Source organism: Mus caroli, chromosome 16 (assembly GCF_900094665.2).
Source record: "Mus caroli chromosome 16, CAROLI_EIJ_v1.1, whole genome shotgun sequence".
Classification (NCBI taxonomy): Eukaryota; Metazoa; Chordata; class Mammalia; order Rodentia; family Muridae; genus Mus; species Mus caroli.
Window position 1 is genome coordinate 46,084,389 of NC_034585.1, and position 27,189 is coordinate 46,111,577.

At 38.5% G+C, this 27,189-nt stretch overlaps 1 protein-coding gene across 3 annotated transcripts in view; it reads right to left on the reverse strand.

The window, feature by feature from the left end:
• Positions 1-27,189, reverse strand: part of LOC110311870 (leukocyte surface antigen CD47-like) — a 45,555-nt gene that overhangs the window by 7,795 nt on the left and 10,571 nt on the right. The window contains exons 2-7 of one of the 3 annotated variants that reach the window (XM_021185443.1): positions 22,736-23,080; positions 11,028-11,117; positions 8,225-8,332; positions 6,935-7,027; positions 3,199-3,294; positions 1,220-1,276 (exon numbers count right to left, since the gene is read on the reverse strand). In XM_021185443.1, the coding sequence (XP_021041102.1) occupies positions 1,220-1,276; positions 3,199-3,294; positions 6,935-7,027; positions 8,225-8,332; positions 11,028-11,117; positions 22,736-23,080 (789 nt within the window). Of the gene's footprint in view, positions 1-1,219; positions 1,313-3,198; positions 3,295-6,934; positions 7,028-8,224; positions 8,333-11,027; positions 11,118-22,735; positions 23,081-27,189 lie in introns of all 3 variants that reach the window. The other 2 variants (XM_021185442.1, XM_021185445.1) reach the window with 2 other exon arrangements.

Here is a 27,189-nt window from a genome sequence, read left to right on the forward strand (position 1 = left end):
GGGGGGCGCTATGGGGGACTTTTGGGATAGCATTGGAAATGTAATTGAGGAAAATATGTAATAAAAATATTAAAAATAAAAAAAAAAGTTCCAGCTTCTCTCTTGCTAATTTCCAGGTAAGATGAGGTTCTTATTTCATTTACAGCTATGATTAGTGTTTGATAATTAGTATTTCCCAATTCTTTGGCTACTAATTCCTCTAACTCAATAATAGATGTGTCCACTCTTTCTCTTTCTTCTACTGCTCTTATCTAAAGCTTCCTCTGTCCCCACCTTTCTAATTCAAGGACTCTGTCTCCACAACCATATCCCCTCCCTACAGCCTCATCATGTTTACACTATTGCTACCAAATCATTTCCAAATGTACAAACCCTAAGCTTTTGTATATATATAAAAAAAACAAATACCACTAAAACTCCTTAGAATAAACAAATTCAGTAATGTTGCAGGATGCAAAATAAACATATAAAACCCAATATCCATTTTATATAGCAACTGCATTGCTCAAAAAACAAAGCCAACAACAGCCAGCCAACCAAACAAAACAAAATGTTATGTCCTTGTCAGTATTTTCAGAATAAAAATGTCTAGAAATATCTCCAGAATAAAATGTCTAGAAATATTTCCAGAATAAAAATGTCTGAAAATCAGAAGATGAGAGACTTCTTCAATGAAGGTTATAATGGAGTAACAGAAATCAATAAAGGCCCTGCATACAAATGGGAAGACAGTTCATGATCATTAAATGAAACAATCATTAGTAAAAGAGTTTATATTACACAAAATGATGTATATAGATTTAACACATTCATGTCAAAATATGAGTCTCTTCATAAATATAGAAGTGGGCCACCAAAATCCATACTGTACTACAGAGTATCTTAAATAGCTCAAAAAACACTGAGCATTACAATAATATGCCCAAATATTACAATACCACATCACTTCTGTGTGCATAACAAACATAGGCACCTCAACGAATCAGTAAAGAAAACTAGCATACCCTTTGACCCAGGAATCCTGCTATTGAAGGAGTGGAATTTACAGTATTTATGCTGTTAGCACATCTATATTCACATATTTATTGCAACACAATCCCATAGTCATGTTGTCTGTAATACATTTCTGTGTCTCTAAATTAGAAGAAACAGCTAAAGTTTGTTACAAGTTATGAATTTGAAATACTTTGCAGAGGCTACATAAACAAGACTGACTTACCAAGCCATTTCATATAAATTAGTCCAAATAATTCCACTAGAGTTATTATGGCTAAACCTGAAATTAGAAGGAGGCCATATTTTGGTACACAGTCTGTAAAAACAAAGAAATTGCATATTATAAATGCAAACAAACTGCTTATAGAAATAAATAAATGATATCAAATTTTAATGGAAGTAATCATTGTTCAAGAGATAAAAATTTATGCATGCTAATTATCATTAACTGTTAACAAAATGATTCCAAATGGTTTTAAGAAAAAAGCTCACATTTGTATAACATAAAAATCAGGACTACTAGAAAATGCTATCCCCAAACAATTTGAGTCTGGCGAATTTTAAAGTTCTTCTGTGAATCTAGACATAATAATTTGTATTTCTAGAGGATACTCATGAGGTATGTATAAGCAATATTCTTGTACCGGCATCAAAAGCATAATCCCCACTGGAGGAAATATGATATCAAAAAAGAAAATCTTAAGCCAGAAAATGCGAAGCATGTGAAGAAATGTTACTCGCTGGTGCTGGCAATGCAAAAATGCTGTAGATATTTTCATACAAACAGTTACAAAACTACATCCTTAGCCAGGACTAATCCAGTATTTATGCAAATGAAGTTGATAAGGTACATCCATAGAAAAATAACATGTATGTTTATAGCAGTTCTGTTTATAGTTACAACAAATTTCAAAGCAAGCAGGATATTCCTCATTAGGTGAGTGTATCAATAAAAGTACTGCTCTATGTCCTCACGAATATTCTGCACTTGGCAGTAGTGAAGTATGAAATCATGAAAAGCATGGAGAAAACACAGATGTCCATTTCTAAGTGAATGAAGACTATGTCAAAAGGTTACATGCCAAATGTATCTAAATAAAACACATTCATAAAGGGACTGTTAGATATGGCTCAGCAGTTAAGTGTACTGAGTGCTCTTCCAGAGGTCCTGAGTTCATTTCCCAGCAACCACATGGTGGCTTTCAACCATATGTAATTGTATCTGATCCCCTCTTCTGGTGTGTCTGAGGATAGTGATGGTATACTCACATATATAAAATAAACAAATCTTTAAAAATACTAAAATGCCAATCAATAGAGATACTAAAAACATCAGCATTGTCAGGGATCTGTGAGGATAGAAAAATAAACAGGTAGTGAACAAGGGATGTGTACCGGTGAAGGTAAAATGATAGTCTATACGATAAACACAGTGAGTAATACATCTCATGTGCATTTGCCATAGGCAAAGGACTCACAATGTAATCTGTAGATAGTGGTCCTTTAATAATAGCTCATCAATGAGAAAAACAATGTCCCTGTACTGAGGCATATAAAGTTTGCAAGACCAATGGGCCTCTCTTTCCACTGATGGCTGACTATGCCATCTTCTGATACATATAAGAAAATACCTAATTAAAAAAAAAAAGACTTGGACTTGTTTAGTATTATGAAGGTCATTCATGTGAAAAAAAAAAAAAGAAAGAAAAAAGAAAAGCAATGTCTCTAATCCCAGCACTTAGGAGGCAGAGGCAGGTATATTTCTGAGTTCGAGGCCAGCCTGGATTTCAGAGTGAGTTCCAGGACAGCCAGGGCTACACAGAGAAACCCTGTCTTAAGAAAAACAAAACAAAACAAAACAAAACAAAAAACAAGCGAACGAACGAACAAACAAACGGGAGGAGGAAGGAAGGAAGGAAGGAAGGAAGGAAGGAAGGAAGGAAGGAAGGAAGGAAGGAAGGAAGGAAAAAGGAAGGAAAGAAAAACAATGTGTTGTGAGTTGTCTGGTTGGTGTTAGTAAAGAAGATGTAGCTCTGCAGAGTATTATGTAAGAGACACAGTTTATAGAAAGTGTGCCATGGCCATTGAACTTTGTCATGAACCTAAACCTCATTTTTAAAACAATGAAGTTTATGTATAAAGAAAATTAAGAGCTCTGCCAGAGAAAAATAAATCAAGAGTCCAGAAAACCATGACTCTTACCAGATGCAGTGAGATATAGTCCCGCCAGAGTGAGTACAACACCCAGTCCTTGAGCAATGGTGAACATGATCACAGCCTGGAGGGTCCTCCCGATAGCTAAGAGGAAGAAACGGGTGTGGCAGAAGCACATTGAGAATGACAATGAAGCAGTAACTTCTGTTTGCCTTTGGTATACAGTCAACAACAAGATCCTATGACCAAAGACTGGCTACTGTAAGTTTTCAAATGACAGATACCTTTCCAGTGACCCCTACCCTTTCCAGCAAGTTTGGCTCCAGATTACCCAGGCAGCGGATAAGACACCTGCTGCCATTGTCTTCTGAATAGGATTCAAACTTTTAACTGTAAATCTTAAACCAGTGCTGCTTTGGCTGTCTTTGGGCATCCTACGTCATGAATGGTCACTACTCATGACATGGTCAACTCTATTGTGCAATTTGAGGATCTGTGCTTTTAAAATGGAAACTTTACAATATAAAGCAATCCAAGAGAGAGAGAGAGAGACCCTGGATGGCACACACTTTTAACTGATGAGCCATCTCACTGGCCCAAATGTGCCTTTTTAATATTAACAACAAAATATGCTAGTGGTTAAAGTGTAAAAGAATACTGATTTATATTTTGGATATTCAACTTCCTTCTTAAGACTTGTGTTAAGATTTGCCAACAACAACAACAATAAGACACATGCACACAAAACTGTGCTCAGTGTTCTTGATTTGTAACCATGTCTAATAGAAATAATCATGTTGATGCAGAGGCATGTTGGAGAAAATGGCATATTCAAAATCTGTTCATGACAGTACTTCAGAATGTAAAGATAATCTCGAGCTATTGAAGGCCAAACATTCCTAACACAAAAACTTGAAGTTGATATTCAAAATTTTCCCATTTTGGAGCATACTGGATGTTGGTCTTCCTGAGTATGGCTGTTTGAACGGCACAGTTTATTCAGATATCTCAAACTCTGAAAAATTGTTCTAGTCTCAAGTATGTCAGAGGAGAGGTACTTCAGTTGCATATATGAAAATCACTTTTTTTTTACACCAGAGAAGTACTATTTATTATCCACTTTGCATGTATATTTTATTTTTTTATTTTTTTGATTTTTAATATTTTTATTACATATTTTCCTCAATTACATTTCCAATGCTATCCCAAAAGTCCCCCATAGCGCCCCCCACTTCCCTACCCACCCATTCCCATTCTTTTGGCNCTGGCATTCCCCTATATTGGGGCATATAAAGTTTGCAAGTCCAATGGGCCTCTCTTTCCATTGATGGCCGACTAGGCCATCTTTCAATACATATGCAGCTAGAGACAAGAGCTCCGGGGTTCTGGTTAGTACATCATGTTGTTCCAACAATAGGGTTGCAGATCCCTTTAGCTCCTTGGGTACTTTCTCTAGCTTCTCCATTGGGAGCCCTGTGATACATCCAATAGCTGACTGTGAACATCCACTCCTGTGTTTGCTAGGCCCCGGCATCGTCTCACAAGAGACAGCTATATTTGGGTCCTTTCAGCAAAATCTTGCTAGTGTATGTAATGGTGTCAGCGTTTAGAAGCTGATTATGGGATGGATCCCTGGATACGGCAGTCTCTAAATGGTCCATCCTTTCATCACAACTACGAACTTTGTCTCTGTAACTTCTTCCCTGGGTGTTTTGTTCCCAATTCTAAGAAGGTGCACAGTGTCCACACTTTGGTCTTCATTCTTCTTGAGTTTCATGCGTTTATCAAATTGTATCTTATATCTTGGGTATCCTAAGTTTTGGGCTAATATCCACTTATCAGTGAATACATATTGTGTGAGTTCTTTTGTGATTGTGTTATTTCACTCAAGATGATGCCCTCCAGGTCCATCCATTTGGCTAGGAATTTCATAAATTCATTCTTTTTAATAGCTGAGTAGTACTCCATTGTGTAAATGTACCATAATTTCTGTATCCATTCCTCTGTTGAGGGACATCTGGGTTCTTTCCAGCTTCTGGCTATTATAAATAGGGCTGCTATGAACATAGTGGAGCATGTGTCCTTCTTACCGGTTGGGACATCTTCTGGATATATGCCCAGGAGAGGTATTGCTGGATCCTCCGGTAGTACTATGTCCAATTTTCTGAGGAACCGCCAGACTGATTTCCAGAGTGGTTGTACAAGCTTGCAATCCCACCAACAATGGAGGAGTGTTCCTCTTTCTCCACATCCTCGCCAGCATCTGCTGTCACCTGAATTTTTGATCTTAGCCATTCTGACTGGTGTGAGGTGGAATCTCAGGGTTGTTTTGATTTGCATTTCCCTGATGATTAAGGATGTTGAACATTTTTTCAGGTGTTTCTCTGCCATTCGGTATTCCTCAGGTGAGAATTCTATGTTCAGTTCTGAGCCCCATTTTTTAATGGGGTTATTTGACTTTCTGGAGTCCACCTTCTTGAGTTCTTTATATATATTGGATATTAGTCCCTTATCTGATTTAGGATAGGTGAAGATCCTTTCCCAATCTGTTGGTGGTTTTTTTGTCTTATTGATGGTGTCTTTAGCCTTGCAGAAGCTTTGTAGTTTCATGAGGTCCCACTTGTCAATTCTCGATTTTGAAAATCACTTTTTTATAAAATAAAAATATATTGAAGATCTAAGATGACATTAAAAATGATCCTTATGGGAAATGCCATTAAGAATAGCATGGAAAATATTTCCAATAAACCAAATTTGATGAAATTCGGTATCAAAACAAATGGAAAACTTCCCCTCTGCTGGCTAGTTTTCATAGTGTCACAAGGTGCTATGCATATTTCTGGGGTATAGAAGCCATCAGTGATCTCCAGTATAGATCCTGCATGCTACCATAGCAACCTGGCCTAGCAAGATGTACTTATTGGTGCATTAGTGGCACAACTGTTATGGGACTTGAGACTTTGTCAACAGGAGGACATTTCATGCTTGATATAACAATACTGGTCAAAAAGCCATTGCTGGAGTGTTCACAGTTCTTAGGGTAGAGACTATTATTGCCATTTTACTAAATGATCACACTGGCAAATTGCCTTCTGATGATTTTATACACCTGGATTGCTCTTTACCTTTGTCAGAAAGTTTCTTCCCTGCAGTGAGAAACTGTCAGGTGAGAAGAAGAGATTGAGTTCTCAGACCTACATGGGTCATCTTTATCACCTACCACCACCAACCAGTAGGGCCATAAACCTTATGGAAGGATTGGAAAAAATGTTGGAGCCTGATGCTCAGAAAGGCTGCCATGAATTGCTGTCTACTGGACATGATGTGGCTATCACTGTTATGAACTCACAGTCACTCTGGTTATCGGTGTCAGACCAGCAGACAATCAAGACAGTCAAAATTCTGGACTACATAGCAGAAGCGTTTTCTAGGATCCACCCTTACTAAGGAGTTACTGGTGACTGGTTACTGCTGTGAGGCGGTAGAATGATTCTTTTGAGGCTATGGCCAATGGTGGGTTTCCAGTGCTCCAGTAGGTGGCCTCACATTCATGCACATATGGCTAGCACTGAGTGCACTTAGTAGGCTATCAATTTTAAAAAATGAGAAGACATGAATTTTGATAGGAACGTGGTGGGGGATATGGAGGTGCTGAGAGGAGGAACTGGAGGAGGGTTGAGAAAAATTAGTTAAAAAAGAAAAAATAAGAATAACGGGCTTTCCCCCAAATGCTGTCTTTGAAATGAAAGGTATTTAAAATCAGGTTAGAACAGCAAGCGCTTACCTGGCTTAAACTTATGGTACTGAAGAAACACGGGTATCACTGAAGGACTAATGAAGAAAATAAGCCCATAGCCTTTCCTTTTTGAATAATTACCTGTTAACAAACAGAAATTTATTTCTCTGTGTTTTCCTACTGCTCGAGAAGTTAATGTACTGAATTTATTAAATTCATTGCCCTGGATACTGCACTCATAAACTATGAAATGTTGAAAATATTTTCTTCCAAATTTACAGTGACTCAACATTTTTCAATCGCTTCAGACCAAAGTGAATAAACCTAAATCTTAATGTCAGAGTTTCCTCTCATGAAAACCTTCACTTGGCTTTAACTCTTTAACTGCCTTACGTAATTCCAGATGGTAAACCTGCCCTCGCCTTCCACCATCCACTCATTCTCAGTATTCAGATACCCGTGTTTCTTCAGTACCATAAGTTTAAGCCAGTTAAGCATTTGCTCTTCTAACATGATTTTAAATACCTTTCATTTCAAAGACAGCATTTTGGGGGAAACAATCCCAAGCCAAATCGGCTGCTCTTCCACCTTGTCTCCTGATTTCTTCACCTCCCCGGGCCTGGACACAAACATCATTAACAAATCTGTCCCAAAGATCCTCCCATGCCGCAGCGTCCCCAAGAGACGGCCATGGCATGCTATGGTCTGCCAGGCTAAGGCCCGGTCTTTGCTTTCCTTCCCATCTCCCTGCCTGTCTTTCCCCCTCACACTTTTCCCTCTCAGCCGCAAGGAGCACTTCAGACAGACATAGCTCCCGGTTCACTCCCATTTCCACATTTTAGCCAGGGAGCATTGCCTCCATAGTGGACTGAATGATGATCCTATTACCATTACTTTATCCTGTCCTCAAAACTTCTTAGCTCACATGACAAAGATATAATAAAGTTAAGGGCTTAGAATTAAGATCCTAAACTGAGTTAAACGAGTGTCTTTAATTTCAATGGCATTGCCAACACACAAACACACAAATGGAGCACAGAGAACAGGTTGAGGGAGAAGATGGAACAGAAGAGATGGGAGCTACTCTGCCAGAGGCTAAGCAAGCCAGACATTTCCTGCAAACATTGGAGGTTACAAGAGGCAGAAGGTAGAATAGCGCCCCTTCGCCCATGCTGAGGACACCACAGTTTCAGGCATAGGGAGAGGGTTCGGATCCTTGAGGAATTTTCTGTTCTTTGAGGCCACATCATCCGCTGCAGTCTGTCTCAACATCTGTAGGAATCAGTACATTCCCTTCCGGGATTTTCCTCACATCAGCCTCTGACACCATAGCCTTACCTGGGATATAAAGGGCGGCTCCAACAGTGACAACTATGGTGAACAATAGTCCAGAAGTAGATAAAATAAGAATTTTCTTATTCACAGGGCTGGATTTATATTTTTGCACTTAAAAAAAAAGAGAAATAATCATATAAACTTAAACAGAAACAAAGGTATTTCTGTAACATATAAGGTGCAAAGACAAATTAACAACTCCGGGAAATTAGGGAACCCTTAAATAAAACTGATACCCACTCCACTTATAAGTAATTGATAGGTAGGACCATGACAACACATACATATAGCATGTGAGTGTGAGGGTGGCACTTAGTTCTAATCTATTTTACAGATCGAGTTATAACAGTTTTCTTAATTGGGGCATTTTAAATTTCCAGTGTCAGTCTTTGTGTGTGAGGATAGGTCTGCTACATTAGAACATTGAACGGAATACCTAAATTCCACACAGTAATATCTCCCAGTTATATGCCACTCTTAGATATTGTTAGTATTCTCTGACAAGCAAAGTGACTCCAGACTGAGCACACTGTAGCAATTTGCACAAAACTGATAAGCAGTAACCAATTAATCAGCAATATAAGAAAAAAAAGAACCAAGCCCCACACTGTACGAAATCTAAGGAATCTAGAAATATAGGAAATTTGTTTTGAAAAAGAACAGCAAGTAATGAGACGATCATATGCTGGTCAAATACTTTTTTTCGTTTTTCTTTTTTTTTTTTCTTTTTTTCTTTTTGGTTTTTTTGAGACAGGGTTTCTCTGTGTAGCCCTGGCTGTCCTGGAACTCACTTTGTAGACTAGGCTGGCCTCAAACTCAGAAATTCGCCTGCCTCTGCCTCCCAAGTGCTGGGATTAAAGGTGTGCACCACCATGCCCGGCTGCTGGACAAATTCTAATGAAAGAAAATGCCCAGAACATATAGCTAAGATGTTAAACACAGACCCCCCCCCACACACACATAGACACACACACAGAGTTCAAGAGTATTAATAACAGAAATCATTGCTCCTAACATAGGCTCACCCTCATGTGTCATGCCCATCCTCATGGGTCTGTACTTTCTCTGAGACAACAGGCTTAATAACATGTTCTTTTCCTCTTTATTGGACATTTTGTATGGTTAAGTGAGAAATTAGTTTACGTACCCAGACACACACACACACACACAGAGTTAAAGGCTACCTAAGGTGAGACTCAGAGGCAGAGAACTACAAGGCATTTTGAATGAAATTCTATTGATAATTTCAACACACGAATGTCTCCTTTTTGGTATTTAATGAGCAATGGCAATCAGAGGAAAATACTTAAAATTTTGGTTTTCTTTGACTTTTATTCTAGTAAAGTGAATAGATTAAATGTATCAATATCATTAAACTACATAGTAACCATGATTTAAAAGAAAATCTATGTTTCAGTATGATATGGCCACCTGAAAATGTTTTATATGGCACTTACTAATCTCCTGAGGGTTGTACCTCCAGTGGGCCATGAAACTCTTCCAGGCGCCATCACTTAAAAACATTACCATCATTTATGGGTTTACCACACTTAATGGATCCCCCAGCACTCCAATGATTAAGCCTCTAATCCACAGCCTTTGGGCAACAAATTTAAACCACATCCAAGCCACTAAGCTAAAACTATAAAAATCAATACAGAAAAAGTTTGTAGGTCACAAGAACATACCAGTAATTTTTCTAGATAATTTTTTTCTTGATTGCACCCTATGTTATATTATATAAGGTGACTTGTATTAACTTTTTAAAAATAAAACTGTAAAAAAATATAGCTGACTCTGAACTTATTGATTATGGATCCATTCCAATAAAATAATTTTGCCTGTTAAGTACAAGTCCTGGACTCGAACATGAAGGAGGAGATACAGACATCAGTGTCCTAGGTCTTCACAAAAGGGGACCTGCATTTGATCCGTAATTTTGAAAGCAGGTAAGAAACTTGACAAGACAAGGGATGCTCACAGTAAAGAGAAGGCAGTGGGAGGTTAGAGAACATACAGACATATTGACATTTATGAAGGAGAATGCAATAGAGGTTGAACAGAACCCTGAACATCAAAGACTACCAGCTCCAGTGGACTTTGCTCAGGTAATACTCCCATCCCAAGTAAATCACCTCAAACTACCAAAAAAATATTGCCCTAACTGGGGATCCATTGCTCAAATACATGGGTCTATGCTCCACATTTCATATTCAAACGATATTAGTTTGTGATGAAAATTCTTAACTGTTCATATAGAAATAAGATACAGCATGAATTTTTGTCCCCCAGAGATTTGATTTTTACATAGCGTCCAAAGCAATATCACAAAGCACAATTCCCCTCTGGCTGCTGCGGGAACCAGAGAGCTGCATCATAGAATAAACAGGGCTTTGTCTGCAGAAAAGTGCTAACTGGGAAAATGAACTGGTATCAGGCCCCAGAGCATGGGGCTCTGTCTTTACCCTATTTCAGCCTTTGACCATCTGCTCACCAAATAAAATTATATTTGTTAGTATAACAGTGCTAGAGGGGTTTTAGGTGGTCTAAATAGTATTACCAGCATTCTCCTTAAAAGCACTTTAAAAGTACAATAAAACATCTTCTTATAAATTCAACAGTAGCAGTATGTCAAGGACAACGTATAATTCGTGAACACTATCACTATTCAAACAATGTACATCTTATTTATCAAAATATGACACTTCCTAGAGCAGCTGAATTACACAGAATAGTTCATATTAGTGCTTCTAACATAGCAGTTTTATCACTCAAATATAAATGAAAGCTAGAAGTAAACACTTACTTAAAATACCAAACTGTGCCCAGAACAGAAGTACAGTCAAAAATGGGAAAATAATAATGGGAATATTTTCACTTAAAGTAAACCATGAGCCTGAGGAGAGAGCAAAACAAAAATCATAGTTAGTAGTTAAAGACCATTAACAGTCTCAAATATATTTTTACTCTATACCTAGAAGATTAAAATAATTAAAAACCGGGACCACAGTTTATATAGTTATATACAAAACAAATTTTACATATGATTTACTCTTACAACAACAAATTTTATTTAAGATGGCCAAAGCTCTGGTTACTTGGATGTTTTTCCTTCCTTCTGACCTGTGTTGTGTAGAAGGGCAGCACAGCTACAGAGAACAGGCCCTCACACGTTTGGGCCTGGACATTAACTCTGGCTCACAATCTGTGAGGATAGACCACATCTGTGACCTCTGCTTGTCACTGTCCTTAACTAGGAAAGACACTGGTTGTCTCTACCCCTAAACAGACAGCTCTGAGGTGTGACAAGGATAATATATGTAAAGGGTTCAAAGCAAAGGTTGGCTTTTCATTCTTATTGAAAATAGGTTCTTTTCTCATATAATATATTCTGATTGTAGTTTTTCTCTTTGCTCCATTCCTCCCTCCCAGCCCCTCCTTCCTCCCCTCCCGTCTAGATCCACACCATTTCTATCTCTCATAAAGAAAAAAAAAAGTTTCTAAGCGATAACAACCAAATATAACAAAATAAAATATAAGATGAAGCAAAAATTATATCAATGTTGGACATAACTACACAGCAGGAGGAAAAGGGTCCCAAGAGCAGGCAAAAGAGTCAGAGACACTCTTGTTTTCAGTCAGGAGTCCCATAAAAATACCAAGATGATAGCTATTGTGGGTCTGTGAGTCATCTTGCCGCTGGAGTGTTGGAAATGTCACTTGGGCAGGCAGAAAGAGGAGGGCTTGACTGCATTTACCCTGTGCTGCTGCTGTTGGGTGCTGGGCTTGAGCGAAGTGCCGAAACACCATTCACAGGATGGGAAAGCACAACCTAGGATGTGGGAGGCTGAAGCTGGGATTCTCCTACTCTCAGACATGCGGTAGCTGCTGGAAAACCGCACAGAGGAGTCGGACAGCAGTGAGGGATCCCTGGGCCTGTGATGAGGAGCCAGCGGCTCCCAAACTCCTGGACATTCAGGCACCTCTGGTCCGCAGGGAGGTGGGAACTGCATTGGAGGGCTGAGGCCAAAGATAAGCCCAGGGGCAGAGGAATGGCGAACTCCAGCTTAGCTCATCGGTGAAAGTCCTTACCTTGGCAGTTGCTGTCTGGGAGTGCAGAGGGTCCTTCTACAGAAAACTTAGGCTGTGGTTCTGTAGGCGAAGGCCTTCTCCATATTCCCCATGGTGGTTTTGATGGAAGAGAGAGTTCTTGGTTCCAGACTGTGTATTGATTGTTCATTGTGGAAAATGGGTGCATACCAACTTCTCAGGGTGGACCAAGATTAAATACCTTTTGCAAGGAGGAATGACTGGGAATAGAAGTTTATTGGCTAAACCCTCAGGGCCTCTAGATATGTCATTATCAGGGATAACTCTGTTTTGGGCTATGTGACCAATGTGGGGAGTATGCTCACGAGTTTGAGGCCAGGAGTCTAGTAGGGAGCAGGGAGATGCCTACCATCTCAGGTGGGTGCCTGGGTCTTGGATCTACTCAATTACCAAGTTTCCTGACATGGTCCACTATCCCACAAGCTTGTGTGTGTGTGTGTGTGTGTGTGTGTGTGTGTGTGTGTGTGTATGTGTGTGTTATCTGGAGTCATGTAGGCCCTGAGCCTGCAGCTCCAGACTCTGAGTTCATATGTACCCTGCTTAGTTGACTCAGAGAATCTTGTTCTCCAGGTGTCCTCCATCCCCTCTCTGACGATTACAGTCTTTCTTCCTCCTCTTCCATGAGATTTTCTGAGCTCTAAGGGGAGGGATTTGATGGAGACCTCCAATTCTCTCTCTCTCTCTCTCTCTCTCTCTCTCTCTCTCTCTCTCTCTCTCTCTCTCCTTATAATGTCTGGTTCTGGGTGTCTGTGTTTGTTCTCATCTACTGCTGGACAGTCTCTCTGACAATGACTGGATAAGGCACTGATCTGAGTATAGCAGACTATCATCAGGAATCATTTTATTGTACTGTTGTGGCGGTTGTAAGATGAGTCATGTTTGTAGGCTGCCACTTTCTCCAATTGACAGAGTCCTTTGCCTTACAGAAGCTTTTCAGTTTTATATGGTCCCAGTTATTGATTGTTGATCTTAGTTGCTGCACTATCAGTGTTCTTTTAGGGAAGTCAACTTCTATGCCAATGCACTGAAGGGTATTCTCTACTTTCCTTTCTATCTGGCTCAGGGCGTCTGATTTTATGTTTAGGTCTTTGATTCACTTGTACTTGAGTTTTGTGCAGGGTGATAAACATGGATCTATTTGCATTCTTCTACATGCAGATGTTTGGCTTAATCAGCATCATTTCTTGAAGATACTTTCTATTTTCCAGTGTGTATTTCTGGCTTCTTCAGAAATGCTCAAGTGTCCATATATTTGGATTTATGTCTGGGTCTTCAATTCAATTCCATTAATCAATGTGTCTGTTTTTATGCCAATATCAAATGGTTTTTATTACTATACCACTGTAATACAAACTTGAAATCTGAAATCAATTATTTTATTGTTCAGGATCGTTTTAGCTATCTGGGTTTTTTGTTTCCATATGAAGTTGAGAATTGTCCTTTCAAGGTCTCTACAGAGTTTTGTTGAAATTTTGATGAGGATTGCATTGAATCTCTAGAATTCTTTTGGTAGAATGGCAATTTTTACTACTTTAACTCTACTAACCTATGACTATGGGAGATCTTTCCATCTTCGGATATCTTAAGTTTCTTTCTTCAAAGACTTAAAGCTTTTATCATACCAGTCTCTAGATTGCTTGCTTTCAGTTACCCCAAGATATTTTATATTATTTGAGGCTCCTCTGAAAGGTGTTGTTTTCCTGATTTCTTTCTCAGTTCATTTGTCATTTGTATATATGTGTGCTAATCTTGTTTGTTTGTTTGTTTGTGTGTTTTGAGCTAATCTTGCACCAATCACTTTGTTGAAAGTCTTATCAGCTATAGTTCTCAGGTGGAATTTTAGGGTCACTTTAGTGTCACCTATCATCTGCAAATAGTGATACTTTGACTTCCTTACCAATTTGTATCCCCTCTATATCCTTCAGTTGTCTTACTGCTCTAGCTAAAACTTCAAGTACTATATTGAATAGATATTGACAGAAACGACAACATTGTTTTGTTTCTCATTTTAATGGAATTGCTTTGACTTTCTCTCCACTTTATTTAATGTTGGCTATAGGCTTGTTGTAAATTGTTTTTATTATGTTTAAGTATGTCTCTTATATCCCTAATCTCTTCAGAACTTTTATCATGAAGGGGTTTCAGATTTTGAAAAAAAAAACCCTGCCTATTCTGCATCTAATGAGATGATCTTATATTTTTTTCTTTCAGTTTAATTTTATGACAGTTCATGTTTAGTGATTTTTCATATGTTGAACCATCCCTGTGTCTCTGGAATGAAGTCTACTTCATCATGGTAGATAATCCTTTTGATGTGTTCCTGGATTCTTTTTACAAGTATTTTATTGAGTGTAGGAGAAACAGTCTGGCCACCTCTGCATAAACACCGGGGCTGCACAGTCGGAAAGGTATCTCTTGCAGGAGGACCCAATTGAAGACTGTCTGAGAGACCAAGAATTGCTGACACAGACGATGCCAGCATATAAGTAATGTTGGGGTGTGTTTCTTTGATGTAGCAGAAAGGTGGATTCTGTTTTTTCATTCACTCTGTTAGTCTGTGTCCTTTTATTGGAGAATTGAGATAATTTATATTGAGAGATCTCTATGAAGAATGATCGCTGATTCCAGTTATATTGTTGTTGTTGGTGGTGATAGTGGTGGCAGTGGTGATGGTGGTAGTGGTATGTGTACACCTGTATGTGCTTCCTTTCTTTTGGGTTTGCTGGTATGAGATTATTTGCTGAGTTTTCATGGTAGTGGTTAACTTCTTCATGTTGGAGTTTTCCTTCTCACACCTTCTGTAAGTCTGTACTTAAAGTTATTATTTAAATTTCACTTTATTATGGAATATCTTCTTTTTTCCACCAGTATACAGTGATTAAAAGTTTTGCAGGAAATTGTAATCTGGGCTGGCATTTTTGGTTTCTTAGAGTATGAGATACATCTGTCCCTGCCCTTCTGGCTTTTAGAGTCTTTACTGAGAAGTCTGGTGTAATTCTCATAAGTTTGTCTTTATGTGCTACTTGATCTTATTTCCTTGAAGTTTTTAAATATTCTTTCTTTGTTCTATATATTTAGTGTTTTGATTACTATGTGGCAAGGGGGACTTTCTTTTCTGGTCTAATCTATTTGGCGTTCTGTAAGCTTCTTGTATGTTCATGGGCATCTCTGTCATTAGGTTAGAAAATCTATGATTTTGTTAAAAATATTTTCTGGTCTTTAATCTGGAACTCTTCTCCTTTCTCTATTCCTATTATCTGTAGGTTTCGTCCTTTCATGTGTTCCAGACTTCCTGGATGTTTTGTGTCAGGAAATTTTTAGGTTTAACAACTTTTTTGACCAATGTAGCCATTTCTTCTATGGTATCATCAATGCCAGGGATTTTTTTCTTCTCTTATATTCTGTTGATAGAATGTGCTTCTGTAGTTACTGTTTAAGTTCCTAAATTTCTACCCCGCAAATAGCCTCAGATTGTGCTTTCCTTTATTTTTCTATTTCCATTTTCAGGTCTTGCACAGTTTTATTGGTTTCTTTCAACTGTTTGTTTAGAGTTTCCTGCATTTCTTTAAGGAGTTTATTAATTTCCTTCAATTGTCCAGCTTTGTGTTTTCCTGGTTTTCTTTGAGGGGTTTACTCATAATTGTTTGCGTTTTCCTGGATTTCTATAGGCAATGCATTGTTTTCTCTTTAAGGAGCTCTATCATTTTTATAGCTGTTTTTAAAGTCTTCATAATGTCTTTTTCTTGTGCTTCAGCTATGTTGAAATATTCAGCTCATGTTGTGACAGAATAGCTGTGCTCTGGTTGAGACTTCTTGCCTTGGGTGTTGTTGATTTTGTTTTTAAGTTGGCTTCTAGGAATCTGGGTTTTGGGTAATTATAGGCCTAAGTGTGGATTTCTGGACTTTTCTTTGTTGAGTGGGTGTTTTATTCCTTGGATTATGTTTTCTCTCTAGATTTTTGGAGAGTGTGATGGTTCTGTGCTGCCTCTCTTACTGGTCTGCCCAGCTAGTGTGTTCACAAGAAATGTCTGCAGGTGTTGGAAGCTGGGATGCAGTGGCAAATCAGGGAAGGGACATTAGGAGGGATCCCCTGTGGGATTCAGAGGAGATGTGTGGGGATGGGGTGTGGGGAGATCATCTGGTGATCTGTTGGTCTTAGGAAACAGTGAAAACTGAGAATGTCTGCAGGCAGCCTCCAAAGGTTGGCTCTTATGATATGCTAGGTAACTATTAACTATGATTATTGTTGTGTGTTTATATGTTGACGACCTGTGTGTGCAAAGTTCAAAAATCTACTTGAAGCAACAATGATGTGCTTTTACAAAGTCTGACCCTAAGGACAGTAAGTAATTGGACAGCCAGCCTGCCCTCCCCTTACTGTAAATAAGTGCAAGAAAGACGAGCTGACAGAAAATTATGCATATAGCTAGTCATGTAACATTTTGAGTTACATATTTATGCATAGTCCTCAAATATGAATTAACCTGCCTCTTAAACATCACTTATTCACATATTCAAGATTTCTGAACAATATATTATCATTAAAATCACCTACTATGTAATAGAATATCAGTACTTTTTTTCTTATTTGCTTTTGTGACAGTTGGCACAAATTTCCCCTGCCCTAACTCTACCCTATCTGGTAACCACTGCCTTCTTAAAATTTGCATAAAGTCCAAGGTTTCTAAGTTTTACCTAGTGTGGTCTTTCCATTTTGCCCGACTAACGAGCTCTCAATCCATTCAAAGTGTTTCAACATATTAATTTAGTGTTCACTGAAAATGTCATAGTTTGAATTGGGAATGCCTCACTCACCATACTCATAGGCTTATAGGCTCATGCATACTTGGGCCTCAGTTGGCAAACACTGTTTTGGGAGACTGTGGAAACTTTGGAGAGGGAGGCATGGCTGAATGATATAGGGTATAGGAAGTCAGTTTTTAAGCATCACCAGCCATGGATGATTCACACACAGGTATGGTGAATCTTCCATGAAATCAAGCATCCCTATGAATGTAATCACAGATGGGCCCAGCACTTTTCTAAATCCCATCAATCTGACAGGATTAGCTGTTATTGGCATCGGTGGGAAAGGTGGTAAATCTACTTGTACATTTTGGGGAACCTAAACAGTTTTTAGGGTTTAGCGACAGCTTTAAGGGTTCCTTTTATGCCATAGCCATGGTAGCCTTTGTTAGTTAGATAACAACCACCCTAACTAGAAGAGCAGTAATATTTCATAGTGGCTTTGATTATGAATTCCCTGATGATTATTTATGCTAAATATTTTTATATACCTATAGCTTATTTGAATGTCTTTTTAAACAAACTCATGCAACTACAACTACATTATTATTATTATTATTATTATTAAATGCTATGAGTATAGGCCAAGGCAAACACTGTGGAAATTCCTCAAAAAAGATGCACACTGGAGAAAAGACAGCTTCTTCAGCAAACAGTGCTGGGAAAACTGGATCTCATGTTGAATAAAACTAGGACTTCCCCTTTACTATGCCAAAGGCACAGATATCTATAAGCAGGAACTCTAATAGCACCCAGGAAGCTCACTGAATAAGGCCAACAAGTGACAGATCATGATGCTAAGTTCTGTATAGCAAATGAAGCTACTGTCAACTGAGTAAAGATGCAGGCTGCAGAATGAGGGAAAGTGCCGACCACTTATACAACCAACTATATTAATATCTAGAATATAGGGCTAACTGCAAAAATAATCACACACACACACACACACACACACACACACCTTAAAAATAATGGATTCTAGCACCAAGCAGAGTGCTCAGAACAAGATACATCAGAGTATGATAATGAACACTTCAAAATGGCTCAACATCCTTGGCCATCAGGGAAATGCAAATTAAAACCGCTTCAAGGTTCTATCGCACTCCAATCAAAATGACTATTATCAAAGAGTCAAGTGGCATTAGATCCTAGTAAGTTTGGAGACAAAGGGGACTTCTATTCACTGTTGGTGGGGGTGTAGACCTGTACATACACTATGAAACGTGATATGAAGATTCTCCCCAAAGAATACAAATAGAACTACCATATGATGGAGCATATAGCCAAAGAACTCTATATTCTACTACAAAGATGCTTGCACATTCATATTTTTTATGCCTCTATTTAGAATAGCTAGGAAGCAAGGCCAGCTTAGATGTCATTCATAGATGACTCACTAATGAATATGTGACACATATACACAGTGGAAGTCTAGTTAGCTGTAAAGAAAAATGTAATTATGAAATGTGAAGGTACGTGAAAAGAACTGGAAAATATTATAGTGAATAAAGTATCCCAGGCTCAGAGAGACAAGAGCTACATGGTCACTCTCATACATGGGTCCTAACTACAGAGCTTTCAATGTAATTTAGAGTATCTGCAAAGCCAATAAAGTAGAAAGCAGTCCTTGAAGGGGGCTATTTTGAGGGCTGCAGCTTAGTAGAATATAGATGACATAAAGGCAGAGAGGAAATATTTGGGGTAGAAATGTTGAAGTGATGAGTATTTGGAGAAAGATTGGGGGTGATGAAGTAAAGTGAGGGAGCTACGAAACACCATTTGGAAACCTAAGGCTTTGTAAACTCACTCCAGATAGAAAAATACAAGTGAGATTTCCTATGTGGATGGACATTGTTCCTCCTAGAAGCCATCGTTTATCAAACAAACTTCACAGTGCTGGATTATAGGATTCCTTCTTAGGATTATCATGTGGGGAAGTCCCACAGGCTCCCTAAAATAGCACATGCTGTTGTTTCTACTCTTGGCTGCCCACCAGAACCAGATGATATGACCTTATTTCTAAAGATGCCACGTACCTTGGTTAAAGACAGGAGAACCCAGATGAGACTGAGTGGGACACTTCCTCCTTTGAAACCGCTAATTGGTGGAGTGCAGACTGTTGAGGGAAATAAGGCATCAGTGGTCTTGCTCATTTGTAAATCTTTCAAGCTACCATGCCCATCTGTCAAGCAAGATATGCCCACTGGTAATATAGTATGACTATCCTGGTGGTAACAAAATAATCTCTGATCAAATTAAACAGCATCTCCACAGAAGGAAATGCATGTCCAGTGCTGCAAACCTGGTGAAAACTGCATGATTGCAGGGATGATAGGTTCAAGGGCAGAAACACCATCATTTGAACAAAGTTTATGCCAACATAATGGGGAAAGATTTTCACCAATTACACATCTGAGAGAGGACTAATATACAAAAATATATAAAGAACTCAAGAAACTAGATATCAAGAAAGCGAACAACCAAGTTTTAAAATGGGGCAAAGAACTAAACAGAAAATTCTCAGCAGAGGACTTTAATGGCTGAGAAACACTTAAAAGAAAATTTCAACATCATTAACCCTCAGGGAAATGCAAATAAAACTACTTAGATATTTTATCTTATACCTGTCAGAATGACTAAGGTCAACAAAAAACGTGACAGGTCACGCTGGAGAGGATGTGGATTAAGAGGATCACTCCTAGATCTCTAGAAGAAATGCAAACTCATGCAGTCACTATGCAAGTCAGTGTGGCAATTCCACAGTGCCGCAGACCCTCTGGGCCCCTTTGTCTGCGTGGAACGGGTCTCTAGTTGCAGGTGGACAAAGCGTAGGATGAATTGACAGACAGACAGACAGACACAGGAGAGGTCGCGTGGAATCTGAATGTATTTTTACAACTCGACCATCAGACTTTTTATACAGAAGACAATAAGGAAGTTGGGTGACATACCCACAAGGTACAAAATGAGGTAACCAGATGCTTAATGACTCTTACACAGAACAGAGGAATGAAAACGCAAAGACTGGCAGGAACTGGGCAATAAAATAACTGAGACAAAGTCAGCCCTATCTAAGGTCAGCTATAGTCTTAGAAGCCAGGTGTGAGAACCTTTCACTCCTAGGGCAAGGGCTTTCACACCCAAGTCATGGTTCTAACTAGGGAGTTCCGTTCTAGCTAACCATTTCATGAATAATGCAATACTCTAAAACGACAGCCCGATCTACTTCCTAAACCATTGTAAATTCCTGTATATAGGTGTAACTCAGCTATAATTCTAACTATCTATTCTGGTTTCTCCTATGGTCAGAAACTTCTTTCTTCCTTGGTGATGGTAGATTCCTGTGAAGGGCAGTGACCTAACTTTTACTCAAAGAGATAGTGTAATACCAGGGGCAGTACTGAATTCCAAGCCCAAGGTCTTGCTCAAGGATGATCTAGGACTGTTGGAACACTGGCNNNAGNNNTNNNNTATGTCAGAATTCAATCTTAAAAGGCACTTATAATGGGATAATACTAAAAAGAGAGCACGTGGATCTATACACTAGACTAACTCGGGAATGGAAAATTAATGTATGGGTTAAAGGGAATACCAGACTCCAGGAGGAGAGCTTCCATGAAACTCTTTTTGCTTCATGAACAGCTTTTAGGCATCCCTGCCTGACAGGCTGACTCAACCGGAGTGCGGTGGCACCACAGGAAGATGAGAATGGATCTATCTCAATATCCAGCTATCCCACTCTTGGCTGTATACCCTAGTAATTCTTCATCTTACCATAAAGACACAGACTCACACATGTTCACTGCTGCTCTATTGATAGTAGTCAGAAATTGGAAACAACCTAGATGTTGGTCAACAAAAGAATGGATAAAGAAAATGGGGTGCATTTACATAATGGAGCAGTACTCAACTATTTTTTAAAAATAGCATCATGAAATTGTCAGGCAAATGGATGGAACTAGAAAAATCATCCTGAGTGAGGTATCCCAGAATCTGAATGATAAATATGGTCTGTGTGTATGTATAGATACCATCTGTGAAGTCAGTGATAACCAATCTACAATCCATAGAACCATAGAGGGTAGGTATAAGGTAGGTACTAGAAGGACAACATCTCACTAGGAAAGTAAAATAGAATAGACAGTTATAGATGGATATGTTGGGGTGGGGTGGGGTGGGGCTGGAATGTGAGGATCAGGTGGAAGGGGAGAAGGGGATTGTGGGAGGGAATACAGGGAAAGAGTTAAAATTAAGGGGTATTTGAAGGAGAGTATGGAAACCCAATGCAGTAGAAACTTCTTAAAAATAAATACATACATGAAGGCAGTCTAAATAAAATTGCCCAATAATGGGTCAAAATTCTGACAACTATACAATAAATGTGCAAAGTGAATTTTAATGGTAAAGAAAAAAATAAAAGAGGAAATCAGCTAGAAAGGATTACTTTAATGAAGAAAGGCCTTGCACTGTTTCCTTTCTGCTGAGATAGAATAACACAGAAGCAACATAAGGAATGGAGGTTTCTCATTAGTTCAGTTTTGTGGGGAAGCAGGTGAGGTGCTGGAGACAGGGCAGTTAAGGATGGTTTTACTGGGTGGGGATGGGGCTTTACATGACAGCAAACCAGAAAGTAGAGTGTAGGGCCAGAACCAAAGGCAGGTACAACAATCAAGACCTCCCCCTATTTTTCCCCAGTTAGTCTGTATTATTCAGAGGTTCTGCCACCAACTAAACTATGCTGCCAACCAGGGACCAACTGGTCAAATACATGAGCATATAGTTACCCATTTCACACTGGAACCATCACAGATATTGTATCAATACTTGATAAGAGCAGCAAGGTTATTTGTTTTTCAAGTATAGTTTTTTAGCTCATTTCCCTCCTTTCCAGTAAGATCAGTTGTAACAGGACATAGAAAAAGGAAGCATTTTTAGGAACCTATTTTTTTTTTTTAGTCTGAATTCCAATGCTGTAATAGTCTACCCGAGACTAAGAATTTATAAAGGACAGAGCTCTATTTTGGTACATAGTTTTGGAAACAGATAAAACCACAGTCATGGCATTGGTATCTTCTTAGCTGCTGCTTTCCTCAATTCAAACTCCAGCTGTTTTCTGTGCATATGCATATGTCCAGTTTATGAGTCTCTTAGTAAGCCTGGAGTTCTGTAATTGTCCATGACTACCTCACTACAAGCTCTAGGGGTAGAGCTGTGTCCACCTTGATCCTCATGCTGTCTCTGAGGATACAGATCCAAGCCCAGAGTTTGGTTTTATTGGGCATTGGAGATCTAAACACAAGTCCTCATGCACAACTTGTAGACACTTCTTTAACTGGGCTGCATCCCCAGCCTGACATCCACACAAGCTCTGATGGCATTACCTAGCATACCTCACACGTTTCATGACATTTCCTCAAAGAGGAAATGGCGCAGTCTACAGACGCTTCACAACAAACTCTGGATGGCAATTAACCCACTCCTCAAAATAGAATTAACAACCTCTACCTTTAATTCTACCACCAAACTTGGCCCCAGGGTCAATCACTATTTGAGATGTGTCTACAAAGAGACAAGTCCTATTCAAAGCGCGTCACTTACCATCACTATATTTTAGCTCCACAGTGTGCTTCCCCTCCCTGCTCAGTTCTGTCACTTCACATGTGTAGTTTCCTGCTTTAGCTTCATTCTTAGCCAACGTCAAAGATGCATTTCCTTTTAGAAATTCGGAGGTGAAAATTTGTGCACTTGGAAACGTATACGTTGTAGATTTGTTTGCATGCCCATCAAAGACAAGAATTATATCTTGTCCAAATTTCCACTTCAAGAATAATTCGTTGATGTCTTGTGCCTCTATGTTGGAGACATAGCATGGAATAAGAACAACTCTGCTGCAGTTGCTAGCCTTTACAGAGTTAATATTTTTAAAGGTCAGCTGTGCCAAACCTGGGAAGAAAAAAAGATAATTTCATATCATTCTGTAATTCTGTATTACCAAATCTCAGAACCATCACGAACACTTAAGGAACAATACTGCAATCATTCATAGATGCCAACACCTTAAAAAGGAAGAGACCAGGAAGGTGAAAGACAGTATCAAGTAATTCTAATGTTGAATTTTACAAAGAGTAGAAAACACTACAAATTTTCTTCATTCATTCTCAGCAATATTAAAAATACATCATCATGTGTTTTAGTAAAAAAAATGCAACAGCTGTGTTGGAACATACAGGTATGATAATATCTTTGGAGATGTGGAAGAATTATTTCTGTCAAATAATAAGTACATCTTCCTTATGATGGGGAATTTTTAAACCAAAAATTACCCAGATACCATGTTCATCTTCAGTATACTTGAAAATATCACTTGCTGAACTCGTGTGAAATGTATCCCTATCTATACTACATCTGCAGAATAAGTGGCCAGGTTTTTTTTTAATGTACTTTAATATTCAAGTAAGTCTGATCAACAAAGTTCTATCTGCCCTCTAGGATGAAATGTTTTAAAGAATATCAGGAAAAAGTGTTCTCCACAGCTACTTCCCATTGCTAAAAGTAAAGCAAGAGTCACTTTCCCCACAAGTCTGACAAAAGGTTATACACAATTGACTGGCCTACCCAATGAATGTTCCTACCCAACATTTCATTAAATCTACTGAACAATCCCCAAATATAGATTACAAGCATTTCTTCCTCCAAGAAACCCTGAAATACTCGAAAGTTCAAGAAACAAGTTGAACTCAAGAGCAGAAGATGCTAACAAGTAGGAAACACCCCTTGGCTCTTCTCAATGTCATAAGCCACCTCTGACTACCCTGCCATACATACCCAAGGCTCACCAGTCACTCAAATGACAGAGATATGGAAAGACCAGTTGTCTTCTACAATACTCATTTTTCAGGATTTTCATCTAGTTTGTTGATGACTTTTCCCTTAAAAAAATGTACTAACAAATACAAAACACTAACTTTGTTAATCCTTAATTTGTCTTCCTCTTATACAAACTAGAAATAAAATCAAGAGCATGAGCTGTTACTCTAACAGTGTAATTATTTATAAATATCCATCAAATTGAAATTAATATCCATGAGTTGAATATAAGCATCTATACTGGAATAGGATCTGGACTGTATTAAAAAAAAAAAACTCATGGACAAGTCCTTTGCCTGTCACATATTGCTGGGCAGTCCTAAACAATTCACTTTTCTATAGCATGGTTTAATAAGGAGGATCCATGCAAATCGTGAGTGACTTCCTAGAAGTGGGGTACATCATAGGAGAAAACATTTAAGAAATGCTCCCCAAGCCATACCAGAAGGCGCTAGTGGAAATATGGACAGTGGGCCATCTACTATAATGAGCTGGAACCTTCTCCATGGTACTAAACATATGCTACCATAAGTATTCTTGGGGCTGTCCATTGTTCACCTTTCCTAATTCTCTACATTTTCTGCCACACAAACATTAGTAACCCCCAGGCAAAATATAGGTATCCAAGTACATTCTCCAAAACATTAGAGTTGTGATTTATTTCTTTAGAGGAAAAAAATTACTGGATGTAGGGACATAGTGTACAGGGGAGAGAGCAAGGAGTTTGATATCAGAGCCATAAAGGAAGCCAAGCATTGGAAAATACCCCCCAAATGGTTTAGAAATGGACAGAAAGATCCCTGGGACTCCTGTCAGTGTGGTTGGGAACTGTCTGGTAGGTTCTTTGAAGTCCATTCTACAGGGCCCATGCTTCATTTAACTTTGACTGAGGCATCTACTATTTTGTTAGTTGAGGATAACTGGGGACGGGGGGTAGTAGATAAGACATGTCCATAGAGATATAAATCTGGTGTGTAACTAATTTCTGCCTGGTGGAAGAGGGTAACAAAGGATGTTATTCTATTGCTTTGAAGCTGCAAAACCAGTTTTGCATTAGTTAACCAATTCATGTTAGCATTCTTTTTTCTCTATAGATGAACCTCGTGATCCAATTTTTTTTATCTTTGATTTCTCTTTCTCTTTATTATTATTATTTGTTAGATATTTTCTTTATTTACATTTCAAATGTTATCCCCTTTCTTAGTTTTCCCTCTGAAAATCCACAATCCTTTCTCCCCTCCCCAGTTCTTTTAGATGCTTTTGTAAAAAAAAAAAAATTTTTTTTAGTTTATTTTCTTCAATTAAGGAAAGAAATAAAAAGTGTGGCATATGTCTATTTTACAGTTGCATGAGTCATTTAAAAATCTCACATATGTGTCTTATTTTATCTTGACTTTTCTGTAATTCTCAAATAAATTCCTTGTCTTCTCTACTCTACCATACTCCAGTTCTCAAACTATTCCTTAGCTTCCACTAAATGTCAGTGTTCCTAAGGTGGTCATAGTTGGCAACTTTTCTCATTTTCGTCTTCACTGATGTATCTTTAACACTTTTTTCTTACTGACCTAGTCCCCACCTCTCTTCTAATTGCAAGCCCTAGTCAATGTTTTGAAATAATTATTTTTAAATCAAAATGTTTAAAAAACAAAACCCTGTCTCGAAAAACCTAAAAAAAAAAAAAAATCAAAACACACTGTAACTCTCTCAACTGTTTGCAATTGCCTGCTACCCAAGCAGACCTGGACCCAGCAATCAATGAAGATTCCCCCCGTCTCTTTTTAGTCCTGGAGAATTTCTTATAGGCTCTCCCTATCTAATAGCTCCTAAATATAATGCATATTTATTGAAGGAATTACATTTATATCTTTGAACTGTTCCCATATGTCTGACCTGGATCCCTGTCTTTATCGATATTTCTTCATGTCAACCTTGGTACATTTTTATAGTCCTCAAAAATAATTGCCTAAATGCAATTCATTGCAACTCATTGCCCAATATCATCCTCCCCTTCATAACACCGGCATCTTTTCTCAGACCACATTACATCTTAACATGGAACCCAATCAGGACCCTCCAAGATGCATTTCCTCCAAATATCTTGTGTCTACTCTCTCATTTCAGAACTAAACTGCCCAGGATCAACCTTCCTGCAATCCCATGAATAAGCAAATGCACTTCTCTGCCATGCCTTACCCATGTTCTACAGCTCATCTAGGGTTATAATTTTGCCTGGTGTAGAATACGTGCTGTGATTAATATCACATACACTTTGAAGACATATGCTACATTGTAGTAGAACCTTAGGCAAGATACTTGAACTGAGTCAGTGTCCTCACGTACAAAGCTTGAGATTTTGTGAAGATTTAATGAGAAGGTAAACACAACACTCTGACCTTTTGAATTCTTAGCAACTACTCAATAAAGATGCAGATATAGTGTGCCTACTTCCATTCTTCTTGCTATAGCATCACGGAGTGGATAACTTTTGCCCCTCTGAACACCATCCCTGCTGTTTCTTACTGCCTCTTGCTCAGTGTTCAACTACTATCACTTTATCTACTACCAAATCTTAGACACATTGATTTGCTAAACCTTGCAGTAGTCTCAGAAGCTGGAATGACTTCTGCATTGGAATCTAAAGGAACATACTAAGCATACAGAAGAAAGTATACCACACATACCTTAGGAATGTGAGACATTAGAGCAAAATTAAAAAAAATTCAAGCAAAGTGGAAAAGTCTTCACTTTTCTTTCTTCATGGGAAGCCCCCAATGCTCCTCTCTACCTGTTTACAGAAGTGTGGCACTACTTACTCTAATGAGAAATCAGCTGCTTGTGTGGATAGAAACATTTCTCGAAAGTCTGCATAAGTGAATGATCTACTTATAGGGAGCTATTAAAACTGGATTTGAAGGATGCTCGCTCAGGAGTGTTGTGGTAAAGAAAGTGCTCTCTGGGACGTTTCAGTGATGTGTGTAAAGGGACATGTATGTTAAGAAATCAAACAAACAAAAGCATGAAATTTTTTTCAGGGGTGGAATCTAAGAATTGAGATTGGAAAAATGAACTTTTAAAAATCTGGAAAGGAAGTTCTTGCTAACCGAATCCAAGAACACATCAAAACAATCATCCATCCTGACCAAGTAGGTTTCATCCCAGGGATGCAGGGATGGTTCAATATACGG